The 16463-nt window shown below is 43.4% G+C and overlaps 1 protein-coding gene across 1 annotated transcript; it reads right to left on the reverse strand.

The window, feature by feature from the left end:
* Positions 1-635: 635 nt before the first annotated feature.
* Positions 636-16255, reverse strand: socs5b (suppressor of cytokine signaling 5b). The gene is made up of 2 exons (XM_069658540.1): positions 16033-16255; positions 636-8192 (listed from the first exon to the last, which is right to left on the reverse strand). The coding sequence occupies exon 2, from the start codon at positions 8171-8173 to the stop codon at positions 6479-6481; it is 1695 nt and encodes a 564-aa protein (XP_069514641.1). The 5' UTR covers positions 8174-8192; positions 16033-16255; the 3' UTR covers positions 636-6478.
* Between the last annotated feature and the right edge of the window lie 208 nt (positions 16256-16463).

Genomic DNA, 16463 nt, shown 5'->3' on the forward strand with positions numbered 1-16463 from the left:
GCCTTAAGTGGACCACACATTTTATTTATGCTGCTTAGGGCTTCCGTAGTGTTCGCTTTTATTTACTAATAAAAGTATGAAACGCTTTGAGTGCTTTGCTGTGGAACGTCTGACTCAGCACAGGTACATCTACCTGCCTTCAGGTTAACTCGTGCATCTGTTTGGACGGATCTGATTTGTTCATCAAACAGTTAAAAGACCCGATAAGACTTTTTGATCTCCAGCTTGTTACACTGTAAATTGTGGAAAAGTCAAAGGAGGGTGAACACTCAGCGCCTTTAACAGGACCTCACAGGAGACTGAGGCTACTCTGTATTAAAGTATTTAAATTTGTGGTCATGTTCAAGATTTCATTTCAAAGTCTGATCCAAAATGTGGTGAATTTTGATGGCCTGTATGTTTTAAAATCAATAGTTTGTCTTTTTGCTGGGAAATCAAAAATATTGACAATTCCAAAAGGGGTTTTTGTTGTTGTTGAGCTCGAGTCCGGCACAGAGGCGACAAAAAATCAAGACGTATGTGATTCAATAAAGAACATTTTTGACTGTTTGGAGCTTGGAGTAGTTTTTTATGAGCGTGGAGGAGGACTACAGCACGATAAAGAAAACCAGAGTCGACATGATGTCCTGGGCCAGTGTGGATTACACTTAACAGTTTTATTTGGAATATTAAGACAATGAAGCATAAGCCAAGCACCAAGAGTGACAGCTACAAGTGTCGCATCATACGGCTCTTTAAAATGAACAGGTTATACTGGAAACACTGTTTTTCTCTGAACGGTGAAGCAGATACACAGAAACAGACGGTGACATGTGAACATGATTATGCCATTTACACGCTCCAAATCCGACCTGACAGCAGAAGAAGAAAAACAAAGCAGAAGAAAAAAGGAACGGCGATACTCGTCTGACGGCCGCTCGCTCGCTCGCCCGTGGCGTCTGAAAAGGGCTCCTGTGATTGGTCAGAGCGAATAAGGCGGAGTGGGAACACGGCGGAGCTGCAGAGTGACGACCATTAGTTCCCATCATTGTCAAGTCCCATTGCCTCCGCAGCCACACAGCAGCCAATGTGCACATACAGCATTAAAGTGACCATCGTTACACTCCATTGCATATCAGGGAGGATGAAAAATAAGATTCTTTCATACATCTTTTTCTGTTTGCATATAACCCAGCTTTCTAATATATATGTGGGAACATGAAATAACATGTTTAAATATCTGTCTGTCTGACCTCTCAAGCTCAGGCTGCAGGAGACTGTTTGTATCTGATTCGCCGTCCTGGCGGTCGGGGAAGAATCTGGTCTGGGCCTCGCAAGGGACAGTACGGATGTTCAGCCCGGATCATCTGGTGATTTCACGGGTTTGTCCAGTTTTAAATTCACTGGAGCTGTCCCGATAATATAAATCATTTCTGATATTTAGGAGTTTAAATCTGGATGATTCCATCTGTACTTTTTGAGTGCGACAAATACAGCCAATGAGAGAGAAGGAGAGAAAGAGGCGGAGCTGCTGACGGTGTTTTAAAGCAACCGTAAACATTTTAGCCCTGAGGCTAATGTTAGCTAGCATGCTACTGTTGGCAGAAAACAGTTCAAATCTCATCTCCTTCTTGCAGTAGAAGAAAAGACGTCCCCACAAACATTTTCCAGACATGTTCAAACTTCTTTTTGGTTTTCTCTCACTGCAGACGTGACGATCTAACATCCTGTAGTGATGCTGCATTATTTTCACATCTTCTAGTGTGTGCATGTTTGAGATTAAAGGAGAATATCTGCGTCTGAACCTGATATTTGAATCGCTCAAAGTATTAAATCTCCTGCAGTCTGAGCCGGCTGAGAGCTGAAACCATGAGTCAGATCGAGACGAGGGCTGGGGTCTCTCCCCAGACCGGACTCGTGGTTTCCTGCCACAAACGAGGCTCTCATAGTGCAGCTACGTGATGTCATACTGATGACAAGAAAAGGTCAATTCACTGTTGTTCTTAAGAACTTAGAGGAAACATGTAAACATGTCTTTGCTTGTCTTGAGGGGGGAGGAACACAGAGAGGTGGTGCTGGCTGAATGTGGTCCATGATAACATCCCCTTATTTAGGGAGGGGGGTGCAGGTGTCAGGTGAGGTGTGATAGAGCGATAAGTGTGTGCAAATGTGTGTGTGTTCCAGACAGAAGAATAAAATCATCTCATCATACGTACAGTTCTTTTTCCTCCTAACTCTACGGGTTATACGGCAAACATGTGCTACGCTTAACGTCAGATACTTCCCATGGGGAAAACTGGGCTGAGAGGGTCCTGGGACTCTGCTCACATCGGGCCTGCCTGAGAATAAAGGGGGGACGGGGGGGCTAAGAGGCATCGTTCATAGGAGTCACTGTCAGCACCCCTCACAGTGGGCTCTGCATCCCCTCCCTCTGTGTGGCTCTGTACAAACAAACACGCACGCACGCTCGCCTCCATGAGCTAAAACACAAACAGTGCTGTCAGAAGCATTCACACAGGTCAGGTGTTGTGGCTATTTAATGCAGCATGTCCATCATAAACAACGACTGTAGGGTTAAAGTGCAAACTGAGCTTTCAGTTTGTTTGAGGGTTCATGTTGGATGTAAGGACTTTACATCTAGAAAACATGCAGACAAGGTAACCAACGAGGGCCGAGTCACCTGAAGTTAATCCAGCTGAAGAGGTTTTATTCTCTTGGCACCAAACGAAAGGCAGAAGATTACCAAAACGTGTCAGAATGGGGCTAGAAGTCAGAGATTTAGGAGCTCTGAAACGATGAGGGAAAAAAACCCAAGTTAAGTTCTTAAACTAAACCTGGGAATAAGGATGAAGCTTAAAGATGGTGGCCTGCAGAATCATCAGCACAGACAGAGACCCTGCTCAAATATGTGTAAAAGAACTCAGAAACAATTGATGTTTGTCCAATTAACAAATATGATGTAACTTTGTTAAATAAGTAAAAATGGCCGAACATGTTCACCCCAATGACTGTATATATAGATATATATATCTTTTTATACAGTCTATGGTTCACCCTCAAATTAAACCTCAAAGTTCTCACTTCTCATCTCATCAGTCATTTCAAACCTGACATGCTGCATTCAAAAGCTGACAACAGAAACTCTGCTGATACTCTCACACTGCACTGAAAAACACAAGTACACAATTAAAGTGCTTTTTACTTCAACGAATCCCTCGTCCTCTCTGTGAGCACGCCGCAGCTGCAACAGGAAGTTCTCAGTGAGCCTCCTCCTCGATGTGACATCACCCTGACAGTCTGACCGATAGGCCTCAGTTCAGCTCCACATCAGCTCAGTGACAGCAGGGACGTGGCAGCCGTTAGACAGAAGAGAAAGCCCCTTTTATTACCCAGGAAATGTATATCCAGGTAAAATGAGCCTGTGAGGGGGCGGGGCACTGACAGGTGACAGTGAGCAGGGTGGTATGATGTCTGTGGGTTTCCACATAGATTTGACTAAAAATCCTGACACATCAAAGCGCGCATAAAGCAAGTCAACTTTATTCCCCGACTGTGTGACAGTCCTTCCTGCCGCAGAGCTAACACTGAGCTAACACAGCGCTAACAGTGGGATGTTCAAGCTTTCTGAGAGGAAAGTGCAGACCGTGGGAAATGTTTTGGACTTCTTTGTGAGAGAAATGTTCAGCAAACCCTATTTCGACACAGGACAGGAGATATGAGACACTAGCGTCTTTTACTTTGCGATTCCGCAACAGCACCATAACGCAGCATCACCGCTACGCCGCCTTGGCCGTTTTACACTGAACCAAGCAACACCGGTGTAAAGCCGCCCCAGTGTGTGTTTTTGTTCCGGTAACAAAAGAGGCGCGACATGTAAACACTGTCCGAGCTTCACATACACGGCTGCCGGCTCCACTGTGTACACCGTTTCTCCTCTGTGACCACCTCTGATGCCGGCTCAGAGGCGGAAAGACGTTGTCCCACTATTCAGCCCCGATGTGTGTTTTACATAAAAGACGAGTCTTATACTGGCAAGTAAAAGGGGCTACTTTAACTCATAAACCTACACTGTTATCTTTAAAAACTGCCTCATGAATACGTTAAACAAAGGTTAAACTTCAGCGTGTTTGTGTGCTTTCATCAGGGCCAGGAGGAGCAGTCTGCCTTATTTTAGCTTCATGCTGAAATCTTAGTTTTACACCTGTAGACCTGCGGGGTCACATCTGCATGCTTTCCACATGATTATGGTTCTTTAAATGGCTTTAACGAACTGCTCCGCTCGTCTCCACACACTCAGACACAAATGATTTGTTAAGAGTTTAAACTAGTTTTATTTTTTAAAACTAAGGTAAGCTATCTGTTTTTCCAGTCCAGTGTCTCTGGCATTTATTAAATCAGTCCAATCATGTTGACCTGCTCACACTCTGCCTGTGCACTCTTTGCACACTAGTGGAGTCTCCTGAAAGCTAACGCTAACAAGCTAGTCATACAAGAATGGTTGTGTATCAGGCTGAGCAATAAAAGAAACACTGCTTAATTTTGTGTACTCTGTGTTGCTTTATTCCTGTTTTTTTACATACATCTGTTATTATCAGGATACTCTGGCAGCATATCAAATGATAGAAAGTGATTAATAAATATTTATCAATCAATACAAAAATATATTGATCATATTTTTGCCATGTCATCCAGCTTTCAAGCCAGGTCACAGGTGTGTTTAAACTCTGATGCTCACCGTGAAGAGGAACGCCTCTGTGCCACTAAAAACTTTGTGAACGCTTTGAGACTTGGCTGGTCAAGTCGACAGCCTGCGATGCTGCTGCATTGAACAAAAGTGCAGAGATTCAACTGACGAAATGTGAGAGGACTCTGGCTGATCAGGGCCTTCACGATGCAGGTCGACACGCCACACAACTAGAACCACTCAGATTACATAACTTGAGTGAGTGTCAGCTGCAGGCAATGCTTTAACTATAAATGCAACTGGGCATTATGGGGTTTGTTGGGCATGAGAAAATACAAAGTTAGATGTAAAGTGAAGGAGACCAACTTCACCTGTTTCCTGTCTGTGACTCAGGGAAATAAATTAGCACCTTTTACCTGCCAAATGCAGGGAAACAACATATCAGGTCCCCTTACACCATGGCTGATTGAAATGAATAAATATGATTATTTAATAATAGTTTTTAAACTAGGAAAAGTCCGGGACTAGTCTCTTCAGGTTACACTAACAGAGGGTTTAAAATACTGAGCGGCTCATAGAAATGTTCGGCGACCTCAGAGAAAGGTGAGGAAATAAAAAGCTGCGAGTACTCATAGAGTACCATAGAGCTGCAACAACTAACATTGATCTGCAAGTATTTTGGTTATTGATTTATGATTTCATTAGTTTTACAAGCAGAAATCTCAAACATTTGCTGGTTGCAGCTTCTTAATGTGAGGATTTGCTGCTTTTCTTCGGGTTTTTGGACTGAGAAGAGAAGCAATTATGGAGATTGTGATGAGCGACATTTACACGTTTGACATGTAAACGTAGTTTAGGATCTTTATTTATGCCAGATGCCGTGAAAGATGCTGACTGAGGAAGCAGGTGTAAAACTTAAATATCAAGCCAAATACATTTTCATGAATTACACCAGACTGCTCAAATGTTTCCTAAACGTCATACTGTGTGAATATATGCACCACAGACAATATGTCCCTTCTGTTTTAAAGGTAATGTCACTCAGTGGGAATAAAGTTGACACATTCAGCTCGCTCTCTAAATAAAAACACAGCAGACCGATTATCGCTCATCTGTCACCGTTACTGCTTGAGGAGGAACTCGTGTTTAAGGACTAATCTATAGCCCTTACAAAGCACGTCGTTTCCCTGATGTCCTGAACTCTGAGTCTGTCCCGTCTCAGAAGAAGCTCGCGCGTGCAAAGAAATGGCAAAGTATGCAGCTCTATCCATGGGACAAGCTGTGACTGCAATACACCGATAGCACCTCCAGATGCCCCCTCAACCCACACGCACACCTCCTACAAGGTGCTCCACTAGATGCTTTGACAAGCTAAGGGAGAAAGAAAAGGGAAAGCACAAAGTGAACTGTACAATGACGCTGTGTGGGCCTAACTAGCAGTTTGGGTGAAGAGGGAGGCATGCAGGCAGGTGTACAGGCAGGTGATGATGTGGTGGGATCAGGCAGACATTTAGCACAAAGCAGGAGAGAAAAGACACAAAGCTGTGATATTTGTGCCTCCCCTCCCTGTAAAAACAACCTGTTCAACACAAAAACATGTGCTTGCCAGACAGCGTTATACTGAATATAATCATATGTATTTTCTGTGATGTAAGTAATAACTAAAACAAAGATTAGAATGAATCTTGTATAGCTTGTTACATTTAGATTTCATCCCCCACCAGAAAGAGAGTTTGTCTCTACAGCCTCTAATGAGGAACCTCTCAGGATGTGTAATCCTCCTGCAGCGTGTGTGCAGGCACGGAGAAGCCCACCCTATTTGACCTTGAGTGGCGGTTCCCTCTCCAACCAGCGGACTCGTACTTTCTGTTTATAGTGATACTCCTTGAGGAAGTCCTGCAGGGCGGGGGGCAGCGGCAGAGAGCCTATACCATCGTAAGTGGTCCAGCGGCAGATGGCGGCCCGTGCCAGGTGCTGCAGGCCGAAGGGAAAGGTCCGATTGAGCGGCGCTGTAAGCAGCGGTTCAAAAAACATGCAGGCGCTGGGGTCCTTGTAGTGCTCCAGCAGTCCTGTGACGGTGGAAGAGTGGAAAACACACGGGTCGTGAGCGTCGAAGCTGAAGTTGTGGTTCCACTGCTCGATGCGTGCGTGCAGCGAGCGGTTGTAACGGCGGAAGCTAACAGAGAAGAGGTAGACCTCCTGGGCCGAGTCCCGCAGCAGGAAGGTGCCCTCCGGCCGTCCGTCCAGCAGCGCCTCGGCCTCGTAGCGGTCCATCACGCCCCAGTAGCAGGGCAGAGCTGTGATCTGCCACAGGTCCGGCACCAGGCAGTGGATGTAGTCTATCTGGGTGTGGACCTTCCAGGGCCCTGGCTGCTGTCGGCTCAGGTGTCCTTCCCCTGAGGCGTGCCTCTGTTTGGGCCTCCTGGCCTGCAGACAGAGGGTGGTCGAATCCTCCTCAGAGTCACAGTCCTGGGGTGGTGCTGCTGCAGCCCCCAACACCGGCCCACAGGCCCCCGATGATCCAGCACCCAAAGAGCTGCCGGACCCTGAGGCCCGGGCCTCCCCAGAGGCCTCCCCCATGCCAGGAGCCATCTTTGGTCCCAGTTTGTGGAGAGAGGAGCCCGGCACTGAGGCCTCCAGGGTGTGGATCTGTGCGTTAGGTGGGGGGTCCACACCTTCCTCGATGCTTAGTCTCCGGCGCTCGCGCAGACGCTCCTCTTCGTCCTCAGGAGAGGGGTGGGCGGGGTCAAAAGCATCGAGCAGGGCAGTGGAGGAATGCGGGCTGACCGGCGCCGTGTGCTGCTTGATCAGGTGCCACTTGTGTGCAAGGTCTGATCCCGGGGGGAAGGGACAGGTCTCCAGCATCAGCTCTGTCAGGTGGATCTTTCGCTTGGAGGTGACGGGGTTCTTAGCTGAGCGGGAGCGTCTGCGAGGTGGGAGGGGTAAGCACAGCCCGACTGTGTCGCTCAGCCGCTGGCGCAGAGAGCGAGCGTTGAGACTGCGTCTCTCAGAAACAGAGTCGCACATTTCCTGGATGGAGCCGACGCCATAACGTCGGTCCCTGCGGTTCCCGCTCCCCCGTAGTCGCCCTGACCGCCTGTCACCCTCCAGAGAGCTTTGAGTTTTGGTGGAACATGAATGTTTTTTCTTGCCACCCCATGGGGCATGACGGGAATAAGAGTCTCTGCGGGCAAGGGGAACCCCTCCCGAGCCCCCACGCACATCGTCAGTGTCCTTGTCGATAGTTATCTCTACTATCTGAGGGATGTCCGACACACAGTTGTGATGGCGGCGTCCTGTTTTGACCATGGGAACTGGCAGGAGGCTCCGCGATGGGCTGGGGGCTTCTGATGCCTGAGCCTCATCTGGGCTGCCTGCTTGGCCGAGATCGAGCACGCAGTGGACGGCGTCGGCCTCCACCCTGCCCTCACCGGGTCCTGAGCTGCTGCTGTGAAACAGAGTCTGGCATTTGCTCTTCAGGTTGCTCCACATGTTGCCCACTTTCTTCATCAACAGGAGCCCCGGGGAGCTGCAGGGGACAGGAGACAAACTGATTCAGTCACAGGTGGAGGAAACTCACAGCAGTTACGACGCCTACATTTAAGCTACATAAAGAATGTCCTACATTTAAATTCCCCAGACTGCTGCCTATCTAGTAATTAGACATGGTGAGAATCTAACGGGGCCAAAGTGTCTGAGAGGTGGGTGAGCCTGAGCAGTCGGAGCAGCAGAGCGAGGAGTTGCCAGGCAGACGTGCAGGGACACAAGGCCACGGCTATAAATGAACCCAGGATCTGCTCACAGCTGATCTGCTGGTATGTACTGTATTACAGAGCCAGTCTAGACCTGACCGAAAACTTTCCCTGTAACAGCAGCAGACGGGCCACATGTACACCCACAAAGGCTGCTGATTTATTACTCTGCTAGAATCTGACAGGCATTTGGAAGTTGTAGCATTAAATTGCGTTTGACTTATGCTAACTTAACCGCCAGTACAGGTAGGTGGCCTGCAAACACAAAACCTGCAAGGATTCCATTGTGCACGATTCACCCCCCGAGTTTTCATGGGGTACATACAATAGTTTAGTGTTTCCAGTAAATCCAACACTTTTACAAGTCCAAACACTAATGTTTTAGCTCCATGCTCCCAAAGGTGAACAACAACACTGCGTTGGACTCTAGTTGTTCCAATACCAGTATCAGAAATGCCTCCGATACAGCCTAAACTGTGTGAGCTGGTATTAGCAAGTATGCCAGTAAATATAACAATGTGTTGCCCCCCCAAAATCGACTTCTTTCTCCTCATAAACAATAACCTAAATGATCACGTGATGACAGCAAACAGTCGGAGTACTGCTACTAAAATGTGTAACAATGTTTTTCCCATCAAACATTTTAGGGGTAAATATAAAATGAGTTAAAATAGTAAAAATAAATAAAAAAAATATTGGAAAAATCTTTGATACTCATCGAAGGACACAGGGTTAGTAGTTCAATTATATGAAAGTATATATATTTTTTAATGCACTGGTATCAGGGGGGAGGACGATATCATCTCTAACTTCTAACAGAATCCAGCATTGACTTTATAGAGAAGTACAAGCTGCAACTACACTATGAATTATGGGAGAACTTGGTGAAAGTGTGGCACCTTCATCCTGATGTCTGCTGAGTGTTCAGTTAACGCTTAAAGAATACAGATTTACTTTGACTTCTTAATTCTAACATTTTAGAATCACAACAGGGAATCCAATAGCAGAGTTGGTATTGATAAAATTCAAACCCTACTGTGTGCTATTGACAGAGAAAACGGAGTTCTGCGCTGGCCGTGCCCTCATGTCCCATGATGCATTGCATGCAGGCAGCTGCATTTCTTAAGCTGAAGACCCCGTCTCGAATAAAAAGCCAAAACACTGTAAAATGTCTCCTTGTCCATAACTTCCTCTGCACTCATTTTCCCCCTTTGTAGGTTTGTAGCTAGTTAGCAAATGTGTAGACTACAAGCGGAAGTAATCTGTAGTTTTTCCGGGCCATCAACAACAGATTTTGCAGCTTTGCAGACACAAAGCTTTTGCAACAATTGCATGTTTTTCACACAATAAACCCATCTCTGAAAGACAGAGAGAAGGCTGAAAACAGGTGAACAGTCCCTTTAATTTCATTAAATATTTACTAGCTACAGGCACATAAAGTTTGTTAGCCATTCTGCAGCTACTCTTCCTCTGTGTTCTTCCTATTTCCATCTGCCTCTATCAGACTGTGGGACATCCTGTCGACCTGAGTGTGGAGCGAAGTTTGCCTCTTTATATTGATAAAGACATTATTGATTAGCCCTGTCAGCTGTGATGGTTCTGTGATGCACAGGAAACTAGACTGGTCTTCAGCACATGACTGATTAAGTTGATTAGCTGGGGGCCGTTCCAAGGCCACCGCTAACTTAATCATGACGTCAGTGTCTCCCCCTTATTGACTTCCTCTGTACTCTCAGATGACAACGTCCCTCCACTTAACAAACATTAGATGTTTGCGATACGACCACGAAACAGCCCGTGATGAATGAGAAGAAATATTTTTACAGCAAAGACACAGCAGCAAATGTTTTGTGCATCATCTGTTCGGTCTTCCTTTTCTCAAAGCACCAACATGGTTTGTAACACCACATGCCCATTCAGAAAACATCATTTACATTAATTCACATTATGAAATCATCCTAGAAACATTTGAATCCTGCAATTTTAAGTTATTTAGATAAAGAAACAAGTTGGGTACAAAATAATATCCAAATCTAAACTTTAATTCTTTAGTATGTTTTTAAGTTCTTTCTTCTGCGACGAGTTATTTAGCAACAAGTTCAATTACTAAATCATTTTGATGCATCTGAATTTTATTAAAATACATCCTCTTACAATACACTGATACTCTTATGTTTCAAAAGGAAAACTTTTAGTGTGGCTTTTTATTAGTTTATTTTTTTTATCTTTTATTTAATCATTTTACCTTTTAAGTAAAGACAAACTGTAGTTCTTCATAGTTCTTTAGTTTGTCCTTTAGTTAAGTTTTATTTATCTGCCCATATATTTATGCATTTTGGCATGTTTAACTTCTTGTAATATGCAGGTATACCAAGTTTTAGTTGTACCACTTAAATCATAATATCAATTTTTTTTCTTCCTTTTTTCTGCTCTATATTTTAAACTGTATAGAGTGTATTTTATTTTATGTAAATGGAAGTGTATATTTCCTGTGAATTTGAATTTAATGTATTTATAATCCTGTCTCTGGTGTTTCCTCACTGTAAACTGATTTCCTCAGTTTGTTTAAATTCAACTGTTTTTAACGATATTGAACGCTGCTATTATTTAGTGCCTTATCGATCACAAAGATAATTATTAATTTATTGCTTTGTGTGTGGCCGGTAGGCGGGGGGCATTTTAAAGATGAAATGCAATTAAAGTCTGATTAAATGACATTTATAATACTTTAAAAAGGGGCTCTTTAAAAGTAAAATTTTAGAGTGCGGGTCTGTTTGCATTGTCAAGTGTAAATCACTGCACACTGGGAGCACTTTGTCACAGGACATATAGTTATACTGTGCGTTAGTAAACACAGCCATCACAGAGGGGGGGTTAGAGAAAGCGCTGCAGGTCAGAGAAGCTGACACCGCTTTGGCTGAACTCAAACCTGCACGACGTCATCCAGGTAAGCAACACCTTTCATTGTGTCATTCCTGCTGTATGGAAACCTCCGGCCCTGAGCCCACAGCACAGCCATCATCACGTTATGGCACAGACACACACACAGTGTGCAACGTCAGCAGTCACAAGGACACAAGGAAAACATCCTGCCAACTACGTACATTAGGGATGCGCGGTATAGGATTTTTTGCCGATATTTTCCAACACTTCGACATTTTCGAACACTATCGATTTCGATACCGATAATAGGCACATGGTTTTTTTTCCATATAATTGCAGAGAACATCAAGTCTCCCCTGTAGTGTAATTAATATCATGCTTGCTCTTATTGTAGTGGCCCAATTGCAGATTCTTGAGATGGGCAATTAAATTTGTGGAGTTGAATGAATGAGATTTGGCTCCTCACATGACCGATGCTGAGCACAACTGTTCTATCCGTTTCCTAAACTTTGAAAAACTGCCATACCACAGACATTTTGCACCATTCCTCACACTTGACAGAAAAGGCATGGTGCACGCTGTGCATGCACACACACACGTTAATGTTGTAGCATTATGTCAAGCTTTTTTAGGGAACCTTCGAGCATTTAGGCAGAATTAAAGCGCTGTTTTATCTGCAGAAAAATGACATCCGCATCATCTGCAGATACCGATAACATGCCGATAGTGCATCCCTAATATACAATATCATTAAGTTAAACCTAAACTAAAAAGGTGCAACAATTATTTAATCAGGGCTGGACCACACTACAAATACTGTCAGTGGAATGACATTTATCTGTTTAACATGAAGCTTCGACTATTGGTTCCTTTTATCTCAGTTTAGCGCCACACACCTCTCATAAATATCAAGCGGGGTCTCTGATAGACGATTGAAAATATCCAGCTGACGGCTTTATTAGTGTTTGAACTGCATCGATAAGCCACACGTCACACAAATCAAGAAAAGACATCAAGTTAGCTGCAGCTCGGCTCGAAGTTCAAACGAAGTCCCTCTGAAATAGTTTGAGAGGCACAACTTTAACATGAAACTGGTTTATACAGCGTTTTGACTGGTTTTAATGGTCTATTGTTTTTTTAAGTGACCTTGAAATAATTCAGCTTCCGGTACAAACATTGTATACAGTGAACTCTACTTCTACATCATTGTGTGTATAATGACACAGCTTAAAAACAAAAGTGCAGTTATTTGACCGACAAACTGAGTTAATTCTGGGTTTTCTCTGCTGATAATTCAAATAATATAGGTTAAGGGGCAGCCCTGTATTTAATTAACCTGTAATTCTATCAATATCTCACATATTTATAATACATCCCTATAATAAAGTAAATATTTTCATTATTTTGGACTTCTCTGCTGTAAGATGTTGCTGTGAACATTTTCACTGTGTTCTGTTTTTCTAAAAGTTAATTTAGACATAATGGGCAGATTAATTGATGATTAAATAAATTAGTTGAAGCCATATTGTTAACAGTAACCACTGAGGAATAATTACTGGTGCATGTGAACTCCTTTTGGCTTAAAGTTACTTGAAGGGTTAGGTCCAAGGGTTCATACAACACACAAAGGGCAGTTTGAGTGATTTAAATATAATTTAAATGATCCTTACAAGTATTGTTCCCCTAATTGCTTTCAGGAAACTTTAGACGGCAATCCAACGTTTCATAAAATTAGTACATAATGTGCTCGAACTATTTGTACAACCACTTTAATTTCAGAAAGCAAAACATGCAAACACCCATCCCTCATTAGTGTTGGAACACAAAGTCTCATCCGTCTCAACCCAACTTTGACAGTGTTTGTCATGAAGTTAACAACCGGCATGAAAACACTGATCTACACACTGAAGCTGCATGTTCACACCCTGCCGACTTCCCTCTGTAAGCCCCACGTTATATCAGCTTCATCTTGAGAGGCTGAACTTTCCATCCGGGTTGGTGTTTTTTACACTCAGCTAATCGCGTCAAAATGAAAAACAACAATAAGTTCCAGTGACCAAAACACTCGGCTAAAACGAGGACCGAATCGCAAAACTTTGTTTATTGTGCAAAGTATTATTCAAAAATGTCTGCAGTTAGACTGGTGGCAAAATTGAACAACAAACCTTTTGCAGAGAGGCAAAAATGAAGATAGCTTTACAGCGAAAGCATGCTAGCTAATGTCATATACAACTAAACGTCATCACAGAACTACACCGATAAATCGGTTCATTTTATCCACTTTGACACATTTAGATGCATTCACAAATGTGAGGGATGGCCATTGGAACAGAAAGCTTGGCTAATGTGTGCTACATTGTAAATAAGCTAATCTGCTCAGTGTCCTCCCTAACATACCTTTACTTCTTATTCACCATATTGACAGGGCGGCCATTTTCGTCTCGTCGTGTTCAGGGTGGGAAGCTCAAATGCTGGGATAATTAGCTTTTGTCCAACAATATCTTATATGTAACAATATACAAAGTTTTCTTTGAAATGCTACCCCACATCCCTCTGTGTTTTTACTATCCATTGTCTTTCTGATTTGGATCAATCAGGACTCTGTCAAATCGTTTGTCTTACCTCTTACGTTTATATAATTTGTAAACCTTGAACATAGTAGCACGACATATCCTTTTACAGCGTTGTAGCTCCCCACCCTGAGTGTGATGTCAGAGGAAAATGGCCTGAATATGGTGAATCAGACATGATAGAAGCTCTTGGAGCTATCCGAAACAAGTACAGCACTAATCAGCAATGTTGCAGCAAAGCAAATCCAAGTTATACTCTAGGTACACTCGGACTGTACGACTATACAACATAAAAACCTTCAGCTAACTGCTCAGCTCATTCAAGAGTGATTAACTAAGCTGCAGTCGTCTGATATGATTCTCTCCGACTGTCGCCATTGATGACAATGGACGCACCAAAAGTGCAATCCAGTCCACAACCATTTAAAGCCGCCCTGAAACAGAACTAGGCTACTTCTGCTCTCCGGCAGCCCAACACACCCATCCTCCTGGGATCACACTGATCTAAGAGAGGGCTGGAGAGGAGACAAGATTAGGGGAGGACGCCCTCTCTGCTCCGACCAGACCAGAGTTAATGAGATATCTGCACCGTCTTGCATTCTGAAAGATATGTGGGATGGCACAGAGCCACACTGGGTCTGTATATGACTGATAAATCACACTGATTCTTCTTATTTCAGTCTCAACACATAATACAACTTTTAACGCCAAACTTTGCAAGTTTTTAAGAATATTCATGTTGAGAATGTATTTTTGTTGAAGAATAAACCTTTCACATAGATTCAGACTCTGCACAATTAAACATAACCCTGCAACATTATATTTTACTGGTGTTTAGCATAAATATAGTGTTTATAAGAATTATTCTAACGTTGTGTAGCTTTATTAGTAGTTTGTGATCTAACGAAAAGTATTCAAGTCGGACAAAAAAAAAAAAGTCGCTAACATTAGTCATGTAAATTGTCAGGAAAAACCTATATCAGCTGGAATTTTAAGACAAACTCTCTTTAGAAGATATTCTAAAGGTCATCCTTACACAACCAAAACTGTCTTTGGTTTAATTATGATCTTGTGATACAGATTATTATGAAGAGTAAAGTCCTATTATAATAATGGTAGAGATCATTTGAAAGATTGCAGGTATGTAAAACCATTAATGTTGAATGAAGACACACGTCTTTAGAGTTATTGAAGCTAGTATTCAGAAATGGCTGGCAGGCCTTCAGGTCTGTAAATGGCTGATAAATCACACTGATTCTTCTTATTTAAACCTCCCAACACAAAATAAAACTTTTCATGGCGAACTATTTAAGTTTTTTCCTCCACAATAAAAAGATGCAGGATATACATTTTTATAATCAAGTCAGCCAATGCACAAACAATCTTGCAAACTAGTAACGCATTATTATATATTTGCCTTTAGGATACATATTCTACTCTTCGTTAGCTAGCTAGTATTATTAGTTTAACAGTTGTATTAACTACTTAAGCTATCCCTACAGTACCACATAGGTGTTCGTTATAATATGCTCTTGCATGCAGATTAACGTGGAAGGTGAGGTCCCGTTATACTAACGGTTAATACCTTGACAGATTGCAGGCAAGTTTTTACCACTGATGTCAATTAAAGACACATTAAAGAGTTATTAAAGCTGCTATACAGAAATGGTTGGAAGGCCTTGAGGTTTTTGGAGGCCCCACTTTTCCCTGGTCCCATCCAAGTTAGCCGACTAGCTAACATGTTAACCATACACAGCTAATGTAGCTACAGCCGAGAAGACAACGTTAACTCGGCCTGTACTTGGTAAGTTCGCTTTGTGGCTTCAGTCAGACGTAAAATATTTATTTGGAATAATTTTACTTTCTGTGTGTTGGCACCAAATACAGCTAGCTACGTTAAATACAGCCTGGTACGCTAGCTAGCGGTTCAAGCTTACGAGCTGTCAAAAATGCTAACGGCTAGCGTTCCCTAGAGTGGGAGTTTCTAGCGTTTAGTTAGTTTCGGCTAACCACCAGCTAGCGGGGTTAGCGTGTTAGCTTGGGGAAAATCGACAGAAAAATTCACCACAAATAAACCCAGTGTTGCTGCGTTGTTTTAAGATGCTGTGTAGACAAATGTGACATGTTAACAAATGATGGTTTGTTTCTCGAGTTCATATCTTACCCGTGTGCCTCTGAAAGCTCTATTCACAGGCTCTCTTTGTCTGCAAAAAATGGCTATTAAGAGAAGTCAGGCATACATCCCCCTGGCGGACCACGGTGTCGGATGAAAGCACTAAAGGTACGCGGATACTTGACGGTATCATCCCGATTATTTTCAAATTAATTAGTTAAATATTAACAAAACATTTAAAAGGCTAAATTATTCTTTAAGTGCAGCGAAAACCCGTTCTTCATCATGGTGGGGGTCTTCTTCTCTGCCGTGCTCGCTGCTGCTTCTCGCAGCCAATATGACGGAGACGGAGAGCCGGAGAGGCGGACGGTGTTCAGCGGGAGGGAGGCCGACTGACAGCGGCTCAGTCCAATGGAGAACCGGGAACTGACGGCCATTTCCGACGGCGCACGCGGATAGGGAATGCCCCGCAGCTGGCTCCG

This window comes from Semicossyphus pulcher, unplaced genomic scaffold, assembly GCF_022749685.1.
Source record: "Semicossyphus pulcher isolate SPU_LCO1_2020_fin unplaced genomic scaffold, fSemPul1.0.p SCAF_12, whole genome shotgun sequence".
NCBI lineage: Eukaryota > Metazoa > Chordata > Actinopteri > Labriformes > Labridae > Semicossyphus > Semicossyphus pulcher.